General features: G+C 37.4%; 1 protein-coding gene across 3 annotated transcripts in view; it reads right to left on the bottom strand.

Annotated features, from left to right (window-relative positions):
- The window catches only part of DOP1A (DOP1 leucine zipper like protein A), a 112,210-nt gene that overhangs the window by 40,679 nt on the left and 51,305 nt on the right, over positions 1-20,226 (bottom strand). For all 3 annotated transcript variants that reach the window (XM_068551678.1, XM_068551677.1, XM_068551679.1), the window contains exons 8-14: positions 20,116-20,225; positions 19,076-19,184; positions 17,758-17,878; positions 15,447-15,566; positions 13,593-13,707; positions 12,645-12,878; positions 212-833 (exon numbers count right to left, since the gene is read on the bottom strand). In XM_068551678.1, coding sequence (XP_068407779.1) covers positions 212-833; positions 12,645-12,878; positions 13,593-13,707; positions 15,447-15,566; positions 17,758-17,878; positions 19,076-19,184; positions 20,116-20,225 — 1,431 coding nt within the window. The remainder of the gene's footprint in view (positions 1-211; positions 834-12,644; positions 12,879-13,592; positions 13,708-15,446; positions 15,567-17,757; positions 17,879-19,075; positions 19,185-20,115; position 20,226) is intronic.

The following is a 20,226-nucleotide window of genomic DNA, read 5'->3' as shown; positions in this document are numbered from 1 at the left end:
CTTGGTGTCAGTCTATTTATCTCTTGTAAAAATAAAATACAGTGTGTGTGTGTGTGTGTGTGTGAAAAAAAATAAATAAATAAAAGTTTTAAAAATTAAGAGGCTAAAAAAAATCCCAGTTTTAATATCTGAGTGTTCCTTAAAATAAAGGGGGAGGGGAAAGCATGCCATAAAAAATACTTTTAAATAAATAAAACAGAGATGACCTTACCAGTCTCTGATTTTTCAGAACGTAACTCTGAGGTATGGTTCCCCTCAGCAATGTAAACTGGGAAGCTTGAGCACTCCAGGAAGAGCTGACAGGCAGCAAGGAAGGCAGAAAGGTATTCTTTTGAAGTTTTTTGTTTACTTATGTTTCTCTCTTTTACATCACCATGGGAATCCCTGTCCCAGTCTGAAGTCTCTCCTGGCTCTCGACTAAGATCCCCTTGATGCTCTGTAGCCAAAGCCTGAGAGAGAGAGTTACTCTGAATGATGTAGAGGTTGATAAGTCTGGTGAGAAACTGTTGGACATACTCCAAGCAGCACTGCATTGCAGTTTTTTGGGGTGTCTTCCCACTTTGGGGTGCTGTCCCCTGAGTGACTATGGAAGGGGGCTGGATGATAGTTTCTTCAGATCCCACAGTGGAGGCCGTTTCTGTTTCGGAGGATGTGCTACCAATTGGGATGGCAGCTGCCTCCGGTCCCTCACTCAGTTCTCTGTCGATGTCATCAGTTCGGTCTGCTTGATACTGTATGAACTCAGTGAATCCACTCTCTGAGGAGCGACTACTTGGTGGATTTTCTCCATCTTCAAACACTTCAGTAGGATTTTCAAGAGAAACTGACGATAACTGGTAGAGTGTAAAAAGAAGAGAAGGCTGAGTAACTACATGTATTATATTAGAAATTAAAATTAAAAAGTCATACTTTGAAAGAAGTCAGCTTTAGATTTGACTTATTCACAACCTAATTCACATTTCACAACTTAATCTATATATTTGGTTGAATCTTAAGAGTTTCTACAATTGATTCACATATCTATGCTAATAGGAAATACTGATATGGTTCTAATTAATATATTAATATAAAGCTATTCAATAAATATTTATTATTTGCTATATGCATAACTTAAGTTCTTGAGGACAAAATACGTATATGTAAAACTCTCTAGGATCTATATACTTGTTTTCAAACTACTAATAATTTATTCAATCTACTTCATGAAATCACTTTCCTAATGTCTAAACAATGCATGGAATGAGACATGTAAGGTTAAAAAAAATGACATTTTAAAAACTAGAAATAGGGGGACCTTCAAAACGGCAGAGAAGACATGGAGATCACCTTCCTCGCCACAAATACATCAGAAATACATCTACATGTGGAACAACTCCTACAGAACACCTACTGAACAATGGTAGAAGACCTCAGACTTCCCAAGAGGCAAGAAAATCCCCACGTGCTTGGGTAGGGCAAAAGAAAAAAGAAAAAAACAGAGACAAAAGAATAGGGAGGGGACCTGCACCTCGGGGAGGGAGCTGTGAAGGAGGAAAGGTTTCCACACACTAGGAAGCCCCTTCACTGGCAGAGACGGGGGCTGGGCGGGGGGGGGGAAGCTTCGGCGCCACGGAGGAGAGCACAGCAACAGGGGTGCGGAGGGCAAAGCGGAGAGATTCCCACACAGAGGATCGGTGCTGACCAGCACTCACCAGCCCGAGAGGCTTGTCTGCTCACCCGCCGGGGTGGACGGGGGCTGGGAGCTGAGGCTCAGGCTTCGGAGGTCAGACCCCAGGGAGAGGACTGGGGTTGGCTGCCTGAACACAGCCTGAACGGGGCTAGTGCGCCACAGCTAGCCAGGAGGGACTCCGGGAAAAGGTCTGGACCTGCCTAAGAGGCAAGAGACCATTGTTTCGGGTGCGCGAGGAGAGGGGATTCAGAGCACCACCTAAACGAGCTCCAGAGACGGGCAGGAGCCGCGGCTATCAGCACGGATACCAGAGACGGGCATGAGACGCTAAGGCTGCTACTGCAGCCACCAAGAAGTCTGTGTGCAAGCACAAGTCACTATCCACACCTCTCCTCCCGGGAGCCTGTGCGGAGCGCCACTGCCAGGGTCCCGTGATCCAGAGACAACTTCCCCGGGAGAATGCACGGCATGCCTCAGGCTGGTGCAACGTCATGCTGGCCTCTGCCGCTGCAGGCTCGCCCTGCATCTGTACCCCTCCCTCCCCCCGGCCTGAGTGAGCCAGAGCCCCCTAATCAGCTGCTCCTTTAACCCCATCCTGTCTGAGCGAAAAACAGATGCCCTCAGGCGACACACGCAGAGGCGGGGCCAAATCCAAAGCTGAATCCCGGGAGCTGTGCGAACAAAGAAGAGAAAGGGAAATCTCTCCAGGCAGCCTCAGAAGCAGTGGATTAAACCTCCACAATCAACCTGATGTACCTGCATCTCTGGAATACCTGAATAGACAACGAATCATCCCAAATTGAGGCGGTGGACTTTGGGAGCAACTGTAGATTTCGGGTTTGCTTTCTGCATCTAATTTGTTTCTAGTTTTATGTTTATTTTATTTTAGTGTTTAGAGCTTATTATCATTGGTAGATTTATTGATTTAGTTGCTCTTTTCCTTTCTTTTTAAAAATTAATTTATTTATTTATTTTTGGCTGTGTTAGGTCTTCGTTTCTATGCGAGGGCTTTCTCTAGTTGCGGCAAGCGGGGGCCACTCTTCATCGCGGTGCGTGGGCCTCTCACTATCGCAGCCGCTCTTGTTGGGAGCACAGGCTCCAGACGCGCAGGCTCAGTAGATGTGGCTCATGGGCCTAGTTGCTCCGCGAAATGTGGGATCTTCCCAGACCAGGGCTCGAACCCGTGTCCCCTGCATTGGCAGGCAGATTCTCAACCACCGCGCCACCAGGGAAGCCCCCTTTTTAAAAAAATATATATATATTTTTCTCTTTTTGTTAGTGTGTATGTGTATGCTTCTTTATGTGATTTTGTCTGTACAGATTTGCTTTTACCATTTGTCCTAGGGTTCTGTCTGTCCGTATTTTCTTTTTTTTTTTTTTTTTTTTTTTTTTTTTAGTATAGTTCTTAGCGCTTGTTATCATTGGTGGATTTGTTTTTTGGTTTGGTTGCTCTCTTCTTTTTTCCTTTTTTTTTAAATTACTTTTTTATATTTTTATTAAAAAATTTTTTTTATTTTAATAACTTTTATTTTATTATTTTTTTCTTTCTTTCTTTCTTTTCTTTCTCCCTTTTCTTCTGAGCCGAGTGGCTGACAGGGTCTTAGCGCTCTGGCCGAGTGTCAGGCCTGAGCCTCTGAGGTGGGAGAGCTGAGTTCAGGACGTTGGTCCCCCAGAGACCTCCGAGCCTCACATAATATTAAACAGCGAAAGCTCTCCCAGAGATCACCATCTCAACGCTAAGACCCAGCTCCACACAATGACCAGCAAGCTCCAGTGCTGGACACCCCATGCCAAACAACTAGCAAGACAGGAACCCAACCCCACCCATTAGCAGAGAGGCTGCCTAAAATCATAATAAGGTCACAGACACCCCAAAACACACCACCGGACGCGGTCCTGCCCACCAGAAAGACAAGATCCAGCCTCATCCACCAGAACACAGGCACCAGTCCCCTCCACCAGGAAGCCTACACGACCCACAGAACCAAACCTACCCATTGGGGGTAGATACCAAAAAAAACGGGAACTATGAACCTGCAGCCTGCGAAAAGGAGACCCCAAACACAGTTAAGTGAAGCAAAATAAGAAGACAGAGAAGTAAACAGCAGATGAAGGAGCAAGGTAAAAACCCACCAGATCAAACAAATGAAGAGGAAATAGGCAGTCTACCTGAAAAAGAATTCACAGTAATGATAGTAAAGATGATCCAAAATCTTGGAAACAGAATGGAGAAAATACAAGAAGCGTTTAACAAGGACCTAGAAGAACTAAAGAGCAAACAAACAATGATGAACAACACAATAAATGAAATTTAAAATTCTCTAGAAGGAATCAATAGCAGAATAACTGGGGCAGAAGGATGGATAAGTGACCTGGCAGATAAAATAGTGGAAATAACTACCGCAGAGCAGAATAAAGAAAAAAGAGTGAAAAGAATTGAGGACAGTCTCAGAGACCCCTGGCACAACATTAAACACACCAACATTCGAATTATAGGGGTCCCTGAAGAAGAAGAGAAAAAGAAAGGGACTGAGAAAGTATTTGAAGAGATTATAGTTGAAAACTTCCCTAACATGGGAAAGGAAATAGTCAACCAAGTCCAGGAAGCGCAGAGAGTCCCATACAGGATAAATCCAAAGAGAAACACGCCAAGACACATATTAATCAAACTATCAAAAATTAAATACAAAGAAAAAATATTAAAAGCAGCAAGGGAAAAGCAACAAATAACACAGAAGGGAATCCCCATAAGGTTAACAGCTGATCTTTCAGCAGAAACTCTGCAAGCCAGAAGGGAGGGACATGACATATTTAAAGTGATGGAAGGGAAAAACCTACAACCAAGATTACTCTACCCAGCAAGGATCTCATTCAGATTCGATGGAGAAATTAAAACCTTTACAGACAAGCAAAAGCTAAGAGAATTCAGCACCAGCAAACAAGCTTCACAACAAATGTTAAAGGAACCTCTCTAGGCAGGAAACACAAGAGAAGGAAAAGACCTACAATAACAAACCCAAAACAATTAAGAAAATGGTAATAGGAAAATACATATTGAAAATTACCTTAAATGTAAATGGATTAAATGCTCCAACTAAAAGACACAGACTGGCTGAATCGATACAAAAACAAGACCCGTATATATGCTGTCTACAAGAGACCCACTTCAGACCTAGGGACACATATAGACTGAAAGTGAGGGGATGGAAAAAGATATTCCATGCAAATGGAAATCAAAAGAAAGCTGGAGTAGCAAGCCTCATATCAGACAAAATAGACTTTAAAATAAAGACTATTACAAAAGATAAAGAAGGACACTACATAATGATCAAGGGATCAATCCTAGAAGAAGATATAACAATTGTAAATATTTATGCACCAACATAGGAGCACCTCAATACATAAGGCAAATGCTAACAGCCATAAAAGGGGAAATTGACAGTAACACAGTCATAGTAGGGGACTTTAACACCCCACTTTCACCAATGGACAGATCATCCAAAATGAAAATAAATAAGGAAACACAAGCTTTAAACAAGATGCATTAAACAAGATGGACTTGATATTCATAGGACATTCCATTCAAAAACAACAGAATACAATTTCTTCTCAAGTGCTCATGGAACATTCTCCAGGATAGATCATATCTTGGGTCACGAATCAAGCCTTGGTAAATTTAAGAAAGTTGAAATTGTATCACGTATCTTTTCTGACCACAACGCTATGAGACTACCTATCAATTACAGAAAAAATCTGTAAAAAATACAAACACATGGAGGCTAAACAATATGCTACTAAATAACCAAGAGATCACTGAAGAAATCAAAGAGGAAATCAAAAAATACCAACAAATGACAATGAAAACACTATGACCCCAAACCTACGGGATGCAGCAAAAGCAGTTCTAAGAGGGAAGTTTATAGCAATACAATCCTACCTTAAGAAACAAGAAACATCTCAAATAAACAACCTAACCTTACACCTAAAGCAATCAGAGAAAGAAGAACAAAAAACCCCCAAAGTTAGTAGAAGGAAAGAAATCATAAAGATCAGATCAGAAATAAATGAAAAAGAAATGATGGAAACTATAGCAAAGATCAATAAAACTAAAAGTTGGTTCTTTGAGAAGATAAACAAAACTGATAAACCATTAGCCAGACTCATCAAGAAAAAAAGGGAGAAGACTCAAATCAACAGAATTAGAAATGAAAAAGGAGAAGTAAAGAAGTAACAACTGACACTGCAGAAATACAAAGGATCATGAGAGATTACCACAAGCAACTATATGCCAATAAAATGGACAACCTGGAAGAAATGGACAACCTGGAAGAAATGGACAAATTCTTAGAAAAGCACAACCTTCTGAGACTGAACCAGGAAGAAATAAAAAATATAAACAGACCAATCACAAGTACTGAAATTGAGACTGTTATTAAAAATCTTCCAGCAAACAAAAGCCCAGGACCAGATGGCGTTACAGACGAATTCTATCAAACATTTACAGAAGAGCTAACACCTATCCTTCTCAAACTCTTCCAAAATATAGCAGAGAGCGGAACACCCCCAAACTCATTCTACGAGGCCACCACCACCCTGATACCAAAACCAGACAAAGATGTCACAAAGAAAGAAAACTACAGGCCAATATCACTGATGAACACAGATGCAAAAATCCAACAAAATACGAGCAAACAGAATGCAACAGCATATTAAAAGGATCATACACCATGATCAAGTAGGGTTTATCCCAGGAATGCAAGGATTCTTCAATATACGCAAATCAAACAACGTGATACACCATATTAACAAAATGAAGGATAAAAACCATATGATAATCTCAATAGATGCAGAAAAAGCTTTTGACAAAATTCAACACCAATTTATGATAAAAACCCTCCAGAAAATAGGCATAGAGGGAACTTACCTCAACATAATAAAGGCCATATATGACAAACCCATAGCCAACACTGTTCTCAATGGTGAAAAACTGAAACCATTTCCACTAAGATTAGGAGCAAGACAAGGTTGCCCACTCTCACCACTATTATTCAACATAGTTTTAGAAGTTTTAGCCACAGCAATCAGAGCCAAAAAGGAAATAAAAGGAATCCAAATCAGAAAAGAAGAAGTAAAACTGTCACAATTTGCAGATGACATGATAGTATACATAGAGAATCCTAAAGATGCTACCAGAAAACTACTAGAGCTAATCAATGAATCTGGTAAGGTAGCAGGATACAAAATTAATGCACAGAAATCTCTTGCATTCCTATACACTAATGATGAAAAATCTGAAAGAGAAATTACGGAAACACTCCCATTTACCATTGCAACAAAAAGAATAAAATACCTAGGAACAAACCTACCTAAGGAGACAAAAGACTCATAAGCAGAAAACTATAAGACACTGATGAAAGAAATTAAAGATATAAACAGATGGAGAGATATACCATGGTCTTGGATTAGAAGAATCAACATTGTGAAAATGACTATACTACCCAAAGCAATCTACAGATTCAATGCAATCCCTATCAAACTACCAATGGCATTTTTCACAGAACTAGAACAAAAAATTTCACAATTTGTATGGAAACACAAAAGACCCTGAATAGCCAAAGCAATCTTGAGAAAGAAAAATGGAGCTGGAGGAATCAGGCTGCTGGACTTCAGACTATACTATGAAGCTACAGTAATCAAGACAATATACTACTGGCACAAAAACAGAAATATAGATCAATGGAACGGGATAGAAAGCACAGAGATAAACCCGCACACATATGGTCACCTTATCTTTGATAAAGGAGGCAAGAATATACAATGGAGAAAAGACAGCCTCTTCAATAAGTGGTGCTGGGAAAACTGGACAGCTACATGTGAAAGAATGAAATTAGAATGCTCCCTAACACCATACACAAAAATAAACTCAAAATGGATTAAAGGCCTAAATGTAAGGCCAGACACTATAAAAGTCTTAGAGGAAAACATAGGCAGAACACTCTATGACATCAATCACAGCAAGATCCTTTTTGACCCACCTCCTAGAGGAATGGAAATAAAAACAAAACTAAACAAATGGGACCTACTGAAATTTAAAAGCTTTTTGCACAGCAAAGGAAACCATAAACAAGACGAAAAGAAAACCCTCAGAATGGGAGAAAATATTTGCAAACGAATCAACGGACAAAGGATTAATCTCCAAAATATACAAGTAGCTCATGCAGCTCAATATTAAAAAAACAAACAACCCAATCCAAAAATGGGCAGAAGACCTAAAGAGACATTTCTCCAAAGAAGATACACAGATTGCCAACAAACACATGAAAGGATGCTCAACATCACTAATCATTAGAGAAATGCAAATCAAAACCACAATGAGGTATCACCTCAACACGAGTCAGAATGGCCATCATCAAAAAATGTACAAACAATACATGCTGGAGAGGGTGTGGAGAAGAGGGAATCCTCTTGCACTTTTGGTGGGAATGTAAATTGATACAGCCACTATGGAGAACAGTATGGAGGTTCCTTAAAAAACTAAAAATAGAACTACCATATGACCCAGCAGTCCCATTACTGGGCATATACCCTGAGAAAATCATAATTCAAAAAGAGTCATGTACCACAGTGTTCATTGCAGCACTATTTACAATAGCCAGTACATGGAAGTAACCTAAGTGTCCACTGATAGATGAATGGATAAAGAAGATGTGGCACATATATACAATGGACTATTACTCAGCCATAAGAAGAAACGAAATTGAGTCATTTGTAGTGAGGTGGTTGGACCTAGAGTCTGTCATACAGAGTGAAGTAAGTCAGAAAGAGAAAAACAAATACCGTATGCTAACACATATATATGGAATCTAAAAAAAAAAACCAAAAAAACTGGTTCTGAAGAACCTAGGGGCAGGACAGGAATAAAGACACAGATGTAGAGAATGGACTTGAGGACACAGGGAGGGGGAAGGGTAAGCTGGGACGAAGTGAGAGAGTGGCACTGACATATATACACTACCAAATGTAAAACAGATAGCTAGTGGGAAGCAGCCGCAAAGCACAGGGAGATCAGCTCGGTGCTTTGTGTCCACCTAGGGGGGTGGGATAGGGACGGTGGGAGGGAGATGCAAGAGTGAGGAGAAATGTGGATACATGTATATGTATAGCTGATTCACTCTGTTATACAGCAGAAACTAACACACCATTGTAAAGTAATGATACTCCAATAAAGATGTTAAAACAAAAACAAAAACTAGAAATAAAATCTAATAAGTCTTCTATTTGGGACCATATGAAGTGAAATTTCTGTCTGAAATATGTAAAGTACTATTTAAGTGTTTGTTATTAAGCTTACATTCTTTCAACAAGCAGTTACTGAACCGACATTATTTCCCACATTAGATATTTGGAACAAAAGGAACTGTTTATAATCTAGAGGAGAAGAGACAATTACAGTACAAACAAAAAATGAACCAGCTACTGAAGTAGAATAACTTCATCATTATTAATAATAATGATTAACTGTTCCCTCTCTATAAAGATAGGATGAGTACAATCATCAAGCATATTTTCTGGCTTAGTTTAAGTAAACAAAAGCTATACATATCACGAACTCCTTGGGTGATTGTGCCAGAGCATAATCTGAAGTTGAATAAGATCACTAAAAAGTGATCTTATGGAAGATCAATGAAGGTATACACACTAAATGCTCTGATGCTACAAAGCTGGGCCTCACCTGGTGTTCTCTGCCTCAGTGAATGACACCACCATTCATCAACACAGGAAGGCAGAAATCTAGGGGCGATTCTTAGTACGTTCTCTACCTCTCCTACACACTTTCCTTACATCCATTCCAGTACAGTGGTCAAGGGTGCTGGCCATGATCAGCTAAGAGTCTGCCACTTTCCCACTTGGCAAGTCATTGAACCTCTCCGAACCTTGGCAAGTTACTGAACCTCTCCAAACCTCCTAATCTATGTAATTGAGATGGTAAATTCCCACATTTTACAGTTGCAATGAGGATTAAGTAAGACAGTGTAGAACCTGCCACTTAGTAAACCTTCAATAAATGTTAGTGATCGCTCATTACCCTACCAATCCATTACTACAGCTTACTGATTTTTCCTCCTCAATACGTGGCTAATCCATCCATTTCTGTCTTTACTCCCCCATCTTTTAAGTACATGTTACCACCATCTCTCATCTGCACTACTGCAGGTCTCCCCACATCCATTTCTGTTTCTCAGATCCATACTCCACACTGCAGCCAGAGTAATTTTTCTTTTCTTTTTTTTTTTTTAAACATCTTTATTGGAGTATAATTGCTTTACATTGTTGTGTTAGTTTCTGCTGTATAACAAAGTGAATCAGCTATACGTATACTTATATCCCCATATCCCCTCCCTCGGACTAATTTTTCAAATGCACAAATTTGATTATGTCACTTGCTTTTTTCCCTTCGGTGTCTTCCCATCACTCTGAAGATCAAGAATAAAAGCCTTAGTACAGTGAAAAGGCTCCGTAAGACTCGGCCCCTGCCTACCTCAACAGCAGCATCTCCCCTCCCTGTCTGCACAGCGCTCCTTTTGCCTAAGAGTATTACATAACTATAGTTCAGATTATTTTATAGTAAAATATCTTTCTGAAAATAGAAAGGAATTACATTTGGGTATAGAGATCCAATACACTGATTTTACAAAAATGTACTAAGTGCGTGGAGAAAAAATTAGATTTATAATTTTCAAAAGAATCATTCCTTCAATTACAATTTCAAAAAAAGGAACACTGAAAATACTCTCAGCTTTCAAATATGATCAATATTAGACATCTCAGTGAAGATAATACCATTGTGCTTCAGCAAAAAAATAGAAAAGAACGTAGAAACCCTGGGAACAGGCAGGAAGACCAAAGGGTAGGAGGGGGGGAAGCATATCTAAGGTTAATCAACCATTATATTAAAAAAGTATATTATTTAATTGTCTTTCATTTAATATGAATGGGTGTTCCCATTTACTTTACCTGTAACCACCAATAAAGTGCCTCCAGATGTTTTCTACATAGTAAATATTCACATATTTGAATATGCTATTGAGAGACTGCTAAGGTCCCTCCCCTGCTTTCACTAATCTCATTCAAATAAAAACCAAACCAATAACAGCTAATATCTATTTTAGATTTATTCCTAAGAAGACCCTAGAGGCATAAATTAAGGAAAAACAGCACAACAAAATGAACTGTCCAACAACAGAATCAATATCTCTCACATATAAATAATAAGCAGGTAGGAAGGAAAATAAGACAGACTAGTTTTAGTTTATGCGGGATAATCCTGGGATATATTTAAATTGTTTGAGGGTAATGTTCATTTCATACATGAAAAGCAATATATTTAGAAGGTCCAAGAAAAAAGTTCTAGGGTTAAGACTTGATGGACAAGGCTGTATGAGATCATCCTGATAATGTATTTTGCCTGGCTGACAAAATTAAAAAGCAACTGAAAAAAAAGTAAGGGCAACTACACAACCACAGGATTTAGGTAACGACCTTATATGCTAGAAATTTTTAAATCTTTTTTTTGACATAGTGCCCCTGTGCCTAAATTCAACGGAATTACGTGATTCTGTGAATGTTTTCATTACTATTTACTAAAAAGTACATGTAATATTATAAACCTGAAAGCTTTTAAATTGCTGATTTTTCCACACCCATTTCATAGGTGTTTAAATATGCTACTAGTGCCAGACATTAAAATTATAGTTGACCCTGAGCAATGCAGGGGTTAGAGGTACCGAACCCCTATACAGTCAAAAATGCACATGTAACTTTTGATACCACCAAAACTTAACTTCTAAAAGCTTACTGTTGTCTGGAAGCCTTACTGATAACATATAATAATATATTAAAACATATTTTGTATGTTATATGTATATCTATGTATATTTTATGCATTCATGACATACCTTTTTCTTAATTTTTGTGATTTTTCTAGGCTATGCGGTTTGTCTGAGAGTTTTTTCAAATTGTCACAAATCTCCAAACAATTTTCCAATATATTTATTGAAAAAAAAATCCACATATAAGTGGACCCACTCAGTTCAGACCTGTGTTGCTCAAGGGTCAACTGTGTTACAATTCTGTTCAACATCATAAAGTAAGCATTAAGAATCTGGAAGACTGAGGAGAGCAAAAAGATTCTGGATTTCAAGAAGAACATGTCAAAAATTTAGTGTATATATATGAAAAGGACCAATAAAGTTTGGATTATAAACCTGCTGTTTAATAGGATAGTTACTACCAACATGTGGCTATTGAGCTCTTGAAATGTGGCTGATCTGACAAAGAAACTAAATTTTTTAATGCAATTAATTTTAATTAAAATTTTAAAAGTGATCCTTAATTTAGTTCCGAGAAAACTTTTAAGCATGTTTCGAACAACCTAGGCATGTGAATTTAATTTTTCAAATGTAAATTTTACGAAATTAAGTATAGATTAAGTACTTCTAATAAAAATTTAGTATTTGAATGTGCTGTAAGCATAAAATACACAGTGGAATTTTGAAGACAGTACAAAAAAGAATGTAAAATATCTGACTAGTATTTTTTATGTTACATCAGTTTTATATTGATTACATGTTGAAACGGTAATATATTATTAGCTCTAATGGGCCAAGTAAAAATACAATTAAAATTATTTTCACCTGTTTTATTTATTTATTTATTTTTTTACTGTAGCTACCAGAAAATTTTAAATTATATATGTTGCTTGTGTTATATTTCTTTTGGAAAGTGTGGATATAGACAGTTAAATTGCACTAGAGCCAAAAAAAAGCCTACAAGACGGTCTACTGCCACAACACAGGGAACTAGGAAAGACTGATGAATATTTAAATGAGTATGTGTTAAGTGATTTTAGTTAGAAACTGTTCTGCCTTGAAGACATATAATTGGTCTAGTACCAAAAATAACAGCAAAACGTTACCTTTTTGTCTTCCCACTCCTTGACTGAGTTGTTCTGCCCACTTGGAAACTGCAACACACCTCCAGTGCTGGCAGATAACAGAGGAGGTTGAACCTTGCTAAGGATCTTTGAGCAGAGCCTGAGAGAATCTGTGAGTTCAGTCAAGTGCAATGTCTGGAGGTGGCTTGTCAGGGCAGATACCATCCTCAGCAGCAACTGGGGCAAGTGTTCTGTCTGGATTTCAATATAAGTCTCCTGAAAATAAAAGCCAAGTGACAAAAGTTTATACAGTGTATAACTCCAAAGTTATGTTATTTAATTTTTAATTTATTAATATATAAGAAAAAGAAATAATTTTACTCATTTTATATGTACCATGCTCTTAATTAACATTGTATGGTCATTTATCATTAATGACGTAAAATTTCTATTCCCAAATTCTCAATTTAAGTACTTCGAAGCATGTACTATAAAAGAACCCCAGTTTTATCTGTTACATTACTGAAATTATAACATGACAAAAGTGAATACAATCAGTTAGAAACAAAACAGGCTGAATGTCATACCTGACACAGCACCCTCATACTTCTAGTGGGCTTCAACATGAGAAAGCAAAGAATTGAGGAGAGAAAAGGGGAAAAGATTTCCAACAGTCTTCATTTAATAGAATCATTAATGAATACAAATGCAGCATTAGACTATTATATACTAAACATGTAAGACTTCAATAACATGCAATTATGAAGTATATTCCATGTATTATATAAGAATTGTATATGTATTATATATAATGTATGTCAGAGGACAAAACACTTCAAAAATTTTATTTAAAATGCTATGCCAAAAGGGGGAAAAATCAATTTAATTTTAAAAATGATATTTATTTGAAGATGAGGTCTATTTCCAAAATGAAATATTTGAACTATGTTATTACATTTCCTCAATATTTTTTCACCAAGGTGATCTTACCAAAGAAACTATATCCAACAAAAAATCCACCAGTAAGCAGAAATTGGTCAGCTGTAACTCAGATGAGTCGTTAATATCTCCAGGCCCAATCTGAAGTCTGGCATGCAGTGTCCTCCTAAAAGGACAAAATTCACTTTATCAAGTATCCTATCAAGTGATGTGAATACATGTGATGACATCATTGTTTTTTAAATGAGTCATGTCAACATTGGGATGCACACGGTTAACTTCTTGTGATGAAGTATGTTCCCTTTCCCCTAGGACACTACTGTATCTCTACATGGAAAATTCCCAAAGCAAGATTCCTAGGCTGAACCTCTCCCTATGACACCCATCCTGAACTTCCAAGTGTTCTGGATGGTTCTCTCTATTTGGGACTTATTTCCTATTTCTCCCACTACAGATCTCATCTCCTAGTTAAAATGGACTATTTGCTGCTTGATTTCTAACCTCAGGGCCTTTGTTCATACCAGCCTGTCCCCCTGGATAGGCACCCTCTCCCAGCCTCATTCTCTCACATCCAGAATGCAGCCATCCTTCAAACGGTACCTCCTCCAAGAAGCCTCTCCTGATACAAGTAGTAGAGATTATTCCTTCAACAAATATGCGCATTAAATCACATTAATCCTATCTGCCCATACACTGCCCTACACTCTGAAGACACAAAGTAAGAATATGCTACAGTCCCTAGCCAGCAAGAAATATAAGCCTGTAGACAAATAACGTAACAATGTGATAGGGTAGGAGAAGCTGATTCTGATGGGAGGTTTGATGGAGTCATAGAAGGCTTCTGAAAGGGGGTGATCCCTTTACAGGACCTTACCAGATGGGCTAGGGAGAAGAATATTTTAGAAAAAATAACATGAGTGAAGGCTCAGCAGCATCACTGAAGGCTCAGTTAATGTTGTTCAAGGAATAGTCCAGGTTAGCTAAAGAAGGGTATATGTGTATGTTTGTGAATGTGAAAACAAAGTGGAAACCTGGGCCAGGGCCAGGTGGTGAAAAGACACCACAATTCCTCTACATTCCTACCACATTGTAATCTCTCTCTTAAGGCACCCATAACCTTTAATTTAATACAGTACTAGGAATACGCATGAGCATGTCTTACTTGTTCCTGCTGTGAGCTCTTTGAAGACAGGCACTGTCTATATGTCTAGCATAGTGCCTTTCCACTGGGTGCGCAGCAGCTGTTCAATGAGTAAGCAAGCAACTTTCTAAATCATTAAAGGGATTAATTTTATATTTTTAAAAGACTTCTAATCCCGAGATCATAAATGCTTACTTGTTGACTCTATGCTCCCAAGGCTTGAGAGGTTAATCTGCTGCTGAGAGAATTTGGTCTAGAAACCAGACAGAAATTCTACCCAGGTTCACTAGTATTACTGGGTTTTCAGAGCATTTTTTAAGCTTTACGACCTAAGGAGTGGATGATAATATGGGCTGGTTCTATGTTTTTAAAAACATAAAAGTGACCGAGGACTTTTTTGTTATTCAAAGCGAGAAGCATTTTGGGAAAGTGTGCTGAGGCACCAGCCACAAATTTGCTATTTTCTCTACAACAAAGAAAAACTGGATTACTATAGATTGGAGAGGGAAAATCTTTCATCTATGCTGGTGACTGAATAACTCATCTCTAAACTCCTTTTCAAATCTAAGATTATACAATCAATGATTCTGTATTCTAGAGTGACATGGTAGAGACAGATTATGGCCATTAAATGATAGTTGTCAGTAGTAGTAGTAAAATGTATAAAAGAACATTCTTTTCATTAAACTCAAGAACTTAAAAAAAATAACAAAGACTGGCTTTGAATGCTATTAAATGAAAATGAATAAAACAGTTTAACGTACCTACAACATTCTTCAAACCAACGTGCAACATAATCCCACATATAATAAGGCTCAAAGGAATTAAAGAGAAGGTTGGCAGTTTTAATCAGTTCTGCTGTTTTCTTATTTTCCCTTAATTTACTAAAAAAGAAAAAGAAAAAAACAAAAACTGATAAATATAACATCTACTTTTTCAAATTTAAATGTGAGCGGAATGTTGTTAGGGGAGTACATATTCCTAAGTATTTGCTAGAAAACTTGCTAGTGAGAATATTGCAACAAATAATTTTTATCTACTGCCACTTTACCACTTTACGTGTAGTTATTTTTCCAAATTTGAGTTTTCATAACTCAAATGTATGATCAAGATCAGAAATTAACCTTGCATAAGAAAAATAGCTGTGCTTCCAGCAGAAGAACAGGAAGTTCTTTTTGAAGTATTTTGAGAGCCTGATGGTGAATTTGGCATTAAATTCCTTTGTTTCCCTTGGCACATATAAACTGAGTGGTGATTTTTTTTTAAATTAATTAATTAATTTTTGGTTATGTTGGGTCTTCGTTGCTGCATGCGGGCTTTCTCTAGTTGTGGCGAGAGGGGGCTACTCTTCGTTGTGGTGCGCAGGCTTCTCATTGCGGTGGCTTCTCTTGTTGTGGAGCACGGGCTCTAGGCGCACGGGCTTCAGTAGTTGTGGCACGTGGGCTCAGTAGTTGTGGCTTGTGGGCCCTAGAGTGCAGGCTCAGTAGTTGTAGCACATGGGTTTAGTTGTTCCGCAGCATGTGGGATCTTCCTGGACCAGGGCTCGAACCCGTGTCCCCTGCGTTGGCAGGCGGATTCTTAACCACTGCGCCACCAGGGGAGGCCCGGTGATTTGATTTTGACAGCCTTGATTCTGAAAGAATTTTGTCTGCTTTCCTGTACTATTCAGGATTTGTTTGAGAAAGGTTAAGTTTATCTTGGTGAGTTTCAATCAAATTATTATTTTTAGCTTGAAAAATAATAACAACAAAAAGAAGTAATACTGTCAATAGCCACTCTTACTGTAATTCCATCAGGGAAAAATAACTTCGTTATTTCAAGTGGGAGCCCTCTAGCCTATTAAATACCCACCTAACTACCATCTCCTGTCACCCTTCCTAACAATTAAAACAATTATTTTTCTATATAGTGATGTACTGTCAATACAACTAGCATGTTATAGCACGAAAGGCTAATTAATTACTCTATGGGACAAAATAAATTATCAGGCAGTATATACAGAATGAAACAGAGTACAAGGTTAGTCAACATTAACTGCTCAAACAAAAATGAGGGGATTATATTTATCAGAAATCAAAAACTGTCTTAAAAATTTTAATATATAAAAGTATGCTTCAGGAAAGCCCAGGTTATCTCCAAAGTGTCACCAAGGTGACACTAATAAAATGCAAAGTGAGAATTCCCTGGCGGTCCAGTAGTTAGGACTCCGCACTTTCACTGCTGAGGGCCCAGGTTCAATGCCTGGTCAGAGAACTAAGATCCCACTAGGCACGCAGTGAAGCCAAAAAAATTAATTAATTAATTAATTAAATAAAATGCAAAGTATGTAAAAGAAATTGTTGTCTTGGATCCTTTGTCATAATGATAGATGAGATTGGAAAACAGGTAGGCTCCTTAAAGTGGAGAAGAAATGAAAAAGTAAGACTTTGTCAGCATGTATCTACCGCTGACTTAGAGAAGAGGATATGCTAATGTTATGACTTCTCCCAGGGATTAAAAAAAATATATACACACACACACACACATATATATATAGAAATAATTTGAAAGAAGAAAGAACCATCACTTGAAAAGAAGTCTTTAAAAACTGCCCAGTGCCCTCTGATTCATTTAATTCTGTGTTCAAGTCTTTTTCTGATCTATACTTTGGTCTCCTGAGTGTGTCAAGGCACCAAGAGGGCACTACCCCATGCAAACTACCAGGCCTGGTTACCAAGCAAGGCACAGCTTTCATTATTAACTGACATGTGAAAGCTAATCTCTTGTGAGTTTGATAAGTGTGGATGAATTCCCTGGAATCTATATCTTCACATTAACTGCTAAAATTTAGTTTTCTAAACTGGTGAGGTTGAGAACCAACCCTGGAAGGTGGTGACATTGTACACAGCACTCATGCTACACGTGCCTGTTTGAAAGGTCAGTGCAGTTAATTATGAGAGTTCACATTACTAAAATATAGTGATACTTTAAATCAAACTCACTCATTCATAACACAAATTTCATATAGCAATGTCTACTTTACAAATATTAATAAAGGAGGACCTTTGTGTCATGCTTAATTTTTGGGTAATCCACCTGCTTAACTGAGCGTGATCCTTGCTGAAGGGTGGTTCCATCTGAAGATCCAATTCTGCTTTACACTGCGAATATAATGTTCTAAACACTTCAATGAGGACATCTTCCAGAATTACAGGTCCTAAAATTAATATACATATTAAAGACAATAATTAATATTACAAATCATGATTATCTGCAAATGGGCACAATTAAAGTATGCTTTAAAACAAGTATTTTGAAAACATAGTTTTTTCCAGAAGTGAAACTAAACTTCACATCCTGAGAGGCTAACACTAAAATAGTAAATGACTGAACAAATGTTTATTTAACTATATAGGTTGACTTAATAGAAATTACAAAATCCGGGAAATTGGTTTTCCCAGTTAATAGCTCTATTAGCTTGGACAAGTTACTTAACTTCTTTGAGCTTTAGTTTCTTCATGCAGGATGAGGATAATAGCAAACTTATGGGACCATCAGTGTAAGGGTTAGGAAAAATTCTGTAAGATGGGTAGCATGGTTCCCAGAATATAATGAGTATTCAATGAATGTAACTTATATTACTATTATTAATTAAAATAATACAAAAGTGCACAAGGCTAAACTTTACTGCTATAAGAGATGCCAATCTCCTCAGAAAACTTCCTGAACTTCCATCTATTACCACGTAATAGAGCCACTGGTACAACTCAAGTTATTTTTATATTTAAATTTTTTCATTTTTCTTTTAAGAGTTGGTGAGAGAACTTATGCATATTTGCTAAAAATTCTGCACATAATTTAATAAAACTACATACTTTATTATTTCACTTTATCGTTGCTAATATTTTCAGTTTTTCTTAATTTCTGTCCCAGGTTCCATAACTATCTTTCCCAGAGATCTAGTATATAAGAAGTACACAGTGAAGAAAGGGAAAACACATAAAACAAAGTGGATGTGGGGAAGAAGGTTGAGGGATGTGACTAAAATATTTTTGCTCAAATCCTTGAATTCTGTGAACTATAAGATAGTCATGACAGATCATCAGTGTTTCGATTTCAGTACCTTAATCAGGATTAAGAGGAGCGTAGATAGCACCTTTAAGGTGACTCCTCTGCTACCTATGTAGTACAGGGTAGACATATGATAACATACCAGCTGAATGTACATCTGTATCTTCTTAATGTTCTAGAGTGAATTTTAGGTGAGAAATTGTTGAGAACCTGTATTTAAAAGGCCACCTCAAAATACAGCAATTTTTCTAAGTAATGACTTTGTCTTATTTTTATCATGAAGCAATACAAAACAACCACATATGATCTTATGCCCTAGGATAGTTAGGATAGTATACATTACCTAGCTCAGGTTTGTCCAGTAAACTGATTAAAATACGAAAAGGTTTTAGATCCTGCATTAAAGTGCTCTCTTCTCCAAATCCATTCACTTGTAAGATCCCCACCATTGCCTTCAAAGAAGAAAAAGTACATTAATCATTTAAGTAAACAAATTCAAAGATTTTTTCTTAAGAAAAATATTTTTATATACAACCATATGTAAACAGAGATTTACATCTCCTATTGCTTTTCTGAAGTTCTTTTGCTGAAGTTGGCTTTTTTCCTCTGCTAGGGGGAAAAGAAAAGTTATATTCATTTCTCTTGACAGAAGAAAAAAGGGCTTAACTTTTCCACCTTTTTTTCTAGAGAAAATGTAAAGAAAATCTAGAAAAATAAATTCATGAATTATTTGATTTCCTAAAAGATAAAAATGTTCCTCTTGACTGTCAACATGCCCCAAACTATCACTTGTTATCATGGCAGTATCTACTATTATGCAATTATTTTCCCATTAGTAACTCAAAACTGTATTCTTATAACCTCACTTATTTCAAACTGTTTCAGATACCATGTACTCTCTCAAGTTTACGATATCTTGAATAAATTTAATTGAAGTAAAAATAATATGAAATAAGCCTATAAGATCATTTTAATATTTCCATTACAAAAGTAGTTTTAACATTTAGATTCTTGTTGCAACCCAAATTTCCCTGGAATTTCAGAGTAAATAACACAGGTCCTGGCTCATTTTTGGAAGAGCTCCAACTTGCACAGGGCAGACAGGTGAGAAGCTGCAACTACGTTGTGATGAACTCATGAAAACAAAGTAAATGGAAAAGATATCAGGACTGACACAGAAGTGAGTCTAGCTTACCATTACTCACTTATTTTATTGCAGCCATTTGCTTGTTACAGTCATTCTTAGGAAGTTTGTGAGTCTTGTCTCCACCCCTTCAACTGTAAATTAATTCATTTAAGGCAGGACTCTGTCTTATTTGTTACTTGTTGAGTAACTACAGTGGTCACGGAGTAACCAGAAAATAAAATGAAAGCATCCGTTACCTGAACCAACAATTCTTTTGAAAAGGTAGTGAAATAGTAAGTGGCGTGTTCTTCAGGATTGCTGTGTCTTGTGCTTCTGGGTCCTATGATAGCACCGTTGTTATCAAAACC

The sequence above is a fragment of the Eschrichtius robustus genome, chromosome 9, assembly GCF_028021215.1.
Source record: "Eschrichtius robustus isolate mEscRob2 chromosome 9, mEscRob2.pri, whole genome shotgun sequence".
NCBI classification, from domain to species: Eukaryota; Metazoa; Chordata; class Mammalia; order Artiodactyla; family Eschrichtiidae; genus Eschrichtius; species Eschrichtius robustus.
This window is presented reverse-complemented; position numbering and strand designations above follow the sequence as displayed.